At 50.0% G+C, this 7,778-nt stretch overlaps 1 protein-coding gene across 3 annotated transcripts; it reads left to right on the forward strand.

The window, feature by feature from the left end:
* Positions 1 to 3,438: 3,438 nt before the first annotated feature.
* On the forward strand, positions 3,439 to 7,004 carry TEX101 (testis expressed 101). 3 transcript variants are annotated; one of them, XM_081807000.1, is made up of 6 exons: positions 3,449 to 4,015; positions 4,596 to 4,700; positions 4,820 to 4,963; positions 5,091 to 5,273; positions 6,297 to 6,425; positions 6,585 to 7,002. In XM_081807000.1, exons 2-6 carry the CDS (start codon positions 4,634 to 4,636, stop codon positions 6,794 to 6,796), a joined length of 735 nt encoding a protein of 244 aa, XP_081663126.1. In that variant the 5' UTR covers positions 3,449 to 4,015; positions 4,596 to 4,633; the 3' UTR covers positions 6,797 to 7,002. The 3 variants fall into 3 exon arrangements, 2 of the variants coding, with proteins under 2 accessions (XP_081663126.1, XP_006732072.1); XM_006732009.3 differs by lacking the exon at positions 3,449 to 4,015 and having other exon boundaries at positions 4,624 to 4,700; positions 6,585 to 7,004; XR_014140932.1 differs by lacking the exons at positions 6,297 to 6,425; positions 6,585 to 7,002 and having other exon boundaries at positions 3,439 to 3,999; positions 5,091 to 5,118.
* Positions 7,005 to 7,778: the final 774 nt, after the last annotated feature.

The raw sequence follows: 7,778 nt of genomic DNA on the forward strand, positions 1-7,778 counted from the left end.
AGGAGATGTGTGCAGGCTGAGCCTGTGTGGAGACCGGAAGTGAATGCTGGAATTATGTGTGCAGTTAAGGCGCTGAGAGGGGGCGCTGGGACGGGTTCGGCTTGATCCCAGCTTGTGCGAGAGGCCAGAGAGGAGAGGTGGGGGCAGTCCATCCAGCAGGACACGATCCTCACGGTGTCCACCGGGGCCTGGAGGCATCCATCAAGCCCGACGTGTCCCCCCACGTACTTGAAAAGTACATCCAGTGGGGTGCCTGGGTGGCTTAGTCAGTTAAGCATCTGACTCTTGATTTCCGCTCAGGTCATGATCTCGGGGTCGTGGGATTGAGCCCCACATCAGGCTCCATGCACAGCAGGAAATCTGCTTCTCCCTCTCCATCTGCCTCCCACCCCCCCTGGTGCGCACTCTCTCTCTCTAATAAATAAATGCAATCTTTAAAAAAAATTAAAATAAAAAATAAAAAACTGAACCTAAAGAAAGATTTACTATTACTTTGTTTACATCAGTGAATACAATTTTAAACCCACACTAACTCTGAATGCCTGCTTTTGTATTACTTTATATAGAAGTGGGTTGGGGCCATACAATGCCAAAAATGAATTAAAAACACACATGGCAAATAAAAATGCCATGCTCCCTCCCTGACTAGGGTCAAGCAAGCAGATACATACAGGCAATTTACTTTAAAATAGAAAAGGAAAAAAAAAAAAAAAAGCCCCTCATCTAAGCTTGTGAATTCTGGTACAAACTTAAAAAAACCTTCCAGGGAGCTATATGTGGAACAACGTCCAAAACCCACTCTGAAAGGGAAAACATTCAAATTCCAAGAAACCAGGGCAGAGAGACCTTGTTGAAGACACAGGACATTGAGTAGAGACCCTAGAAAAATTATACCTTAGGAGCAAGGCTAAACCAGCCCTAGAGTGAAGTCTATACCCAAGCTAATAAAATTTAAATATTCTATATTATTCTATACTACATATTCTTAAATATTTCCAGATATTAGCAATGAACAACTGGAAAGTGAAATATTTTTTAGATACCATTTGAGGGGGGTGCCTGGCTGGCTTGGCCGGTGGAACATGCGAGTACACTATTCTGTACTCACTACTTCAAATGCAACACACATCTCTCTCAATCTATGATGGCTTGAATTGTGTCTCCCCCCCTTCCAAATTCATATGTTGAGGTCCTGACCCCCAGTACCTCAGAAAGTGACCTTATTTAGAGATACAGTCTTTACAGAGGTAATCAAATGAAGATGAGGTCATTAAGGTGGGACCCAATCCCGTATGACTGGTGTCCTTATTCAAAGGGAAAAATCTGCACACAAACACACATAGAGGGCAGAGGATGTGAAGACTCAGAGAGAAGACAGCCATCCACAAGCCAAGGAGAGAGGTCTGGGACAGATCCTTCCCTCCCAGCCCTCAGAAGGAACCAACCCTGCCAACACCTTGACTTTGGGCTTCCAGCCTCCAAAAGTGTTATGATAATACCTTTCCGTTGTGTAAGCCTCCCAGGCTGCGGTACTTAGTAATGGCAGCCCCAGAAAACAAATCCACAGGCCAAGAGTCAATTTAGGATGATCTTCACTACAGGAGCTAGAAGCCAGCTGTGGGGTCAGGCCTGGAGGCAGGGCAAGTGCTAGTCAGAGAGACGGGAAGGGATGAGGGAGGGTCCCAGGGCCTAAGGGACAGGGTCCTTGGGACCAGAACTACCTCTTCATATTTATACTAACTATTCTTAATGTTTTTGTTAATAATATATTAATAATTATACTTAATATTAACTGTCCCCAACTGAAAGTTTTTAATATATTTTTATGTAAAATTAAGAGCTTTTACTAACAGCATTCTGACTGAGGCATTTTCTCTATTGAAAATAAATATTCATTTATAGCTTAACTTCTAGGAATAGTACCAATTCTTTTTTTTTTTTTAAAAGATTTTATTTATTTGACAGAGAGAGACACAGCGAGAGAGGGAACACAAGTGGGGGGAGCGGGAGAGGGAGAAGCAGGCTTCCCGCGGAGCAGGGAGCCTGATGAGGGGCTCGATCCCAGGACCCTGGGATCATGACCTGGGCCGAAGGCAGATGCTTAACGACTGAGCCACCCAGGCGCCCCTAGGAATAGTACCAATTCTGAAAGTACACAAAGGGTACTTTATTTTGTTTGGATGCTGAGAGTTGAGGGGGGTAGTGACTTGGATTGCTGGGTCCAGATGACAGTAGGCTGGGACCTGGACCCCTGAGTCTGAGGGAGGAGAGGACCAGGGGCCTGATTCCTGGGTCTGAGGGAGGAAGGGGCTGGGGCCCTAGACTCCTGAGTCTGAGGGAGGAGGGGGCTGGGAGTCTGGACTCCTGGGTCTGAGGAAGGAGGGGGCTGGCAACATGGACCCACAGATTCCTGAGAGATGAGAGAACTGGGGGCCAGGCATCAGGGACCCAGTATTTGAAGTGAATTTCTTACTATCTTTTCTCTTACTTTGCTCCTGGAGGCGGTGCCAAAACCACAGTGAGCACTAAAAACTGTCTATCCTGTAAGTCTGTTCCTTGTTAAAGGGCATCAATCAAGACAGTCCCTTCGGTTATTCTAAGAACTGCCAAAGCTTCCAGAATATGCCAGCCAGACAGTGAGGACAGAATCAGCCATGCTCACTACCATCATACAGAGAGACCTCCTCCCCTGAAATCTGTGGGCACTGCCCTGGTCAGGTTGCTGGGGCAAGGATGGGATTGGCCATGGTCCTTTTGTAAGGTGCTTCATCCCTTCCTGCCTCCTAATGATCCCAACGCACCCTGTCCTATAGCCCCAGGATGTAAAGGCATCTGACACCTAAATATTTCTCATCCCCTCCCGGAATCACATGCCGATTCTTAGTGTTTGGAATGTTAAAACATGAAATAATTGGGGGCTACGATATAACCTAATTGTAACTCTTTTGTCCTGGGTTATTTCATCTTTGAAAACATTTTTTGGTGGATTCTAAAAGGCCATAATATTCTTCCTGATCTAGCTAAATTGCTTTCTCTTATATTTGTATTAACTCTCCCTAGTTTTTTTAAAGTTCTAATTGTGGTATTTCCTCTATTAAAAATATTCATTTACACCACAGCACTCACAGAAACAGCACCAAGTCTAAGAGTACACCAAGGACCCCTTTGCTTCATGTTACATATAGATCTGGACAGCTTACATATGTATGAAACAGAGTTTTCAGCCACGAACAAGAAATCCGAATGAAAGCCACGTCTTCCCGGTGGCAGTGGCACGGCCACGTGGGTGAGCTACAGCGGCAACCTGCGCCCTCACAGTCACTGCTCATGCCCCCAGTCAGGGGGGCTGGAAGTGACTCTGAAGCCGGTATTTCTCTATTCAGCCTTCCAGAAGGCCATGGAGGGGGCCGGCGCTGTGACGCGATCAGAGGGAGACGCCCGGCCTGGCCAGGAACCGCCGCGCGTGAAGGTGACGAGGCCAAGCTGCCTCCCAGGGACCACGGCCATCGGGCGGGTGCTGCGGCAGGGCCCAGGCTGGGAACACGGGAGGCGATTTGGGCAGGGAGAGTAGTTCAGTGGAGGATAGCCAAGGGTGTAACCTCCTAGCCTGGCTGGAGAAGCAGAGACTCCACCGCCCAACGAGAGAAAGTGATCAGGGAGGCCGTTTGAGGACGCACCGCCCGCCCTGCTTTGCTCACTGGGCGCTGCGAACACAGCGACCTCCCCGCAGCCCCAGCACGCTCGCCCCTCGCCATTCTGCGCATGCGTGCCTTCTAAGCTGGGCAGGAATGGGCTTCTCCAGGGCCAATGGGGTGCAGCGTTCCTTCGGGTTCATCCAATGAGCGCATCAGATGCTTTCACATTGACCAATGGGGCTTCGAGTAACCTGTTGGGCGAAGCTGGCCCCGCCTTCCGTGTGTCTGAGAGACGAAGCCGAGGCTGAGTGGAACTAGAGGGGCGTTCCGGGCCGTTCCTTCAGCACCGTGAGGTTCTTGTGAGGTTATCTGAAAGCCAGGTGGAATTTGGGTCCCTTGAGAAAAGGAGGGCTGGGGACCCAGACTCCTGGGTCCTGAGGAAAGAGGAGGGGTGGGGGGGCAGGACTCCTGGGTCTGAGCGGGATGGAGCCCGGGGGGCTCAGAATCCTGCGGCAAATGGCGGCTGGAACCCAAAGCCCTGGATCCCTCGGTAGAACAGGACTGGGATCTCAGAATTCCGAGTTCTGGGGGGCCTGGGGCCTGGGGGGCCGAGAATCCCGGGGCGTGGGAGAACATAGGCTTGAACCAGGCCTCCTGAGCCTGAGGCCGAAGGGGCGTCCGGGCCGCACCCGGGACCCCGAGGCTGGAGGGTGCTGGTCGTTGAACTCCTCTGTCTTCGGAGAATAGGGGTTTGGGTCGGAGGGTTGCAGCTGTGGAAACTGAGGCACAGTAAACGTGCCAATGTGCTCACACTCGCAGGCCAGCCAGGGCCACCCCGACAGTGGAGGCCTCGGTCTTCCGTCGCGCCGGCTGCGCCCCGCAGTGACAGTACTTGCCAGAAGGTCGATGCAGCCTCGCTGTGTGAGGCCGAACAGCCCCCTCTTCTCTCTCAAATCGCAGATCCGTAGCCGCTCTTCCAAGCCGCTCTGAAAGACGCCATGGGAACCCGTCGTGTCCAGGGTTTGCTGTTCCTCCTCCTCCTCCTCGGGGCCCCCTCCTTGGCCTGTAAGAACAGGGGGTCCCGGGGGGAGCGCTGGTTCAGAGAGGATGCACCTCTGCGGAAGGAGGCCTGGGGGGGTGGGGGTGGGGGCAGGTGCTTAACCGTGGTCTCATTTCCTCCCCAGCGGAGCAAAATTTGCACTGTCACAAGGGCATATCGATGAGTGTAGAAGAGGACCCAAGGAAGACGTTTAATTGGACCACAGAGAACGTTGAGACTTGTGACAGTGGGTCATTGTGCCAGGAATCCCTTCTGATGATTAAAGCAGGTAAAGCGAGAAAGGGCAGTTGGGTCGGGTGGGAGGAAGGGTATGTTGTGGGCAGGGCTGTTCCCCCTCCCCTGGGGCCAAACCATAGGCCCACCATCCCCTTTCTTTCCCTCCTGTCTCCGAACAGGGGCCAAGACAGCAGTTTTGGGCACTAAGGGCTGCGTGGCAGATGGGACACAGGCGATAATGTACGTCCAGCACTCCCCACCCCCAGGCATAATCACAGTGTCCTACAGCAGCTACTGTGAGGAGCCCTTATGCAACAGCAGGCAGAACTTACTGGAGCTGTGGAAGGAGGAAGAGACCCAGGGTACGTGGGGAGGTGAGACATGCGCACTGAGGGAAACTAGGTAAACCCCTGAAAAGATGGCGGGTCTTCCTTCTCTGTGTTCTTACTTGGCTCAGGCCCAATGGGGCCATACACAAAAGAACCTCAGAGCTTTTGCCTGCCTTTTTCTAAATGGTTACCTTGGGGTCTAAACACTGCTCAGAGCACTGGGCTGTCAATGAAGGCTGAGGTGTCAAGTTGGGTTTTGTGTTGATTAAGCAATAAAGTGTCAGTGGAGGTTTCCAAGCAGGATGGTGTGGCATAATCAGTCTGGCAGTTACTGCTTCCCCGATCTGGCCAGGCCCTACGGCAATCTGGCCCTGCCTAACTTTCCAGCTCACTTCCTTCTCTTCCTTCCCTGTTTGTTGTATTTCAGCTGGGGCCAGTAGTCAAAATACTTAACAACAGATATGGTACTGGCCAATCGGAATGGATGCTGGCCATAAAAAAAACCGTCCACCCCTATCTGTGCCTACCAACTGAATACCAACACTGCAGTGTCTCACAGTCCCCGAAATCCACCAAGCTGCTCACACCTCCCAGCCTTTGTCCTTGCTGTTTACTTTGCTACCCACCCCAACCCCCATTTTCACTCAGCTAACCTCTGTTCACCCTCCACCTCAACTCAGGTGTCCACTCTGTGAAAATAGTTAGCAAATTCTTCCAGGTGGTTAGATACCCCTCCATTCCTTTGCCATCATACCTTGGACACAGTGCCTACTGAGATGTACTATAATTACTGGCATGTGCTTCTTCTAGATGGTGATCTCAGTGGCAGGAACTGTGTCCTTTTCATGTCTGTCTCCACACCTAAGCACACAGTTTGGAAGTCATGTTGGATGGGTTCTGATAGCAAAGAGTCAGTTGGAGAGGCATGGCAAGGTTGCAGTGATAGGCCTTGATTGTGGGGGGGTCAGCAGCAAAGACTTGGGGAAGAGAGGGAAGCAAGAAGAGACAAGTCCAGAGGCAGGACATACCCTAATTGCCCTCTGTTTCTCCCTCTAGCTCCCAGTATGTCACCACGCCTCCACTGCCCAACCTGTGTGGCTTTGGGGACCTGTTTGAATGCTCCTTCTCTTCCCTGTCCCAATGATACAATTCAGTGCTATCAAGGAAGACTTCAGATCACTGGAGGTAAACTGAACATCCGGTGGTTTCAGAGGCTGGAAAACCAGACATCTGGGTGGATCCCAAGGGGTTCTGACACTCGGGGTTTGGGGAATGAGGAAGGACTGATTCCTTTCTGATTTCCTAAAACATCCATGTATCTCCCCATCCTTTCTTGTTCCATAGGAGGCATCAGCTCATTTTTGGAGGTCAAAGGCTGTACATCCATAATTGGCTGCAGGCTGATGTCTGGGATCTTTACAGTAGGGCCCATGTGGGTGGAGGAAATCTGTCCATATCAGTCTCTCCTTCAACCCCGAAATACTGAAAATGGGGCCACCTGGCTTCCTGTTTCGGTTTGGAGGTTAGAACTAGTGCTGCTGATGTTACTGCAGTAACTTGTCCATTGTTCCTGAGGAGGTGCTTCTTGTCCTGGACCGCAGGACACCCCTCCTGACTGCTGGTCATCAACAAGTTGAGGAGCAAGTGGAGAGCTAAGAACAGAGAGAGTTCCTGTGGATGTATTTTATATTTCTAATAAAGTTTCTGCTGTGATTGGTGTATAACCCAAGACTAGAAGTGGAATTTTAGTGCTGGAAGGGCCCTTAAAATTCATTGTCTCCAACCCACACATTTTGCAGGAAACAGAGATCTGGAAAACTTGAGCGTCTCACACTGACATAGCTATGGGCAAAGCAAGACCAGAACTTCGATACTTGGACCTAAAGTCTGGTTTTCCTTTCACTCTGATTGGTCACTTTTTCTTGTTAGCTGGGCAAGAGATCAGCATTAGCCTCCTTCAGAGCACTCTGAGCCCAACCTTAAGGCCACAGTTTGCTGTTTTGTTCTAATATTTCCCTGGGAGGTATGGCAGATTTTGAAAAATCAGACTCCAAGTTCTGTTAAAATAGACCCCATCTCCTATGTCCTGTCTCTTGCCCCTTTACATCATTCCTTTCCTTCTCTGCTGCTTACTTCATGCATCTTCAGTGGACACAGGGCACGTAAGAGGCAGCTGGGGCTCAGCAGGGTATGAAAACTGGGGCCTAGGACTCTTGGGGGGAAGATTTGTTTTTAGTTTCTCCTGCTTATTATGCAAGAACACATAAAACCCATCTTATTATAAAAGACTCCAATGATATAGGAGCCACATAGGAAAAAGTAAAAGGTGGGGAGAGGATAAGGGGGAATAGACATTTATTATTTTATTTAAATAGTTTTATTGTGGTTTAACTGACATAGCCAACTGCACCAGGGGTGGAAGAAGACTTAATGAAAACTACTGACTCCTACAAAGGACAAAGGACAGGGGAGTTTGGCCATAGTATAGTCTATCCAAGTTCTTTCTAGGAAGTTTTCTGGTTCTAAATCAACTCTTTG

The sequence above is a fragment of the Leptonychotes weddellii genome, chromosome 16, assembly GCF_054177405.1.
Source record: "Leptonychotes weddellii isolate Sample4059 chromosome 16, ASM5417740v2, whole genome shotgun sequence".
Taxonomy (NCBI): Eukaryota; Metazoa; Chordata; class Mammalia; order Carnivora; family Phocidae; genus Leptonychotes; species Leptonychotes weddellii.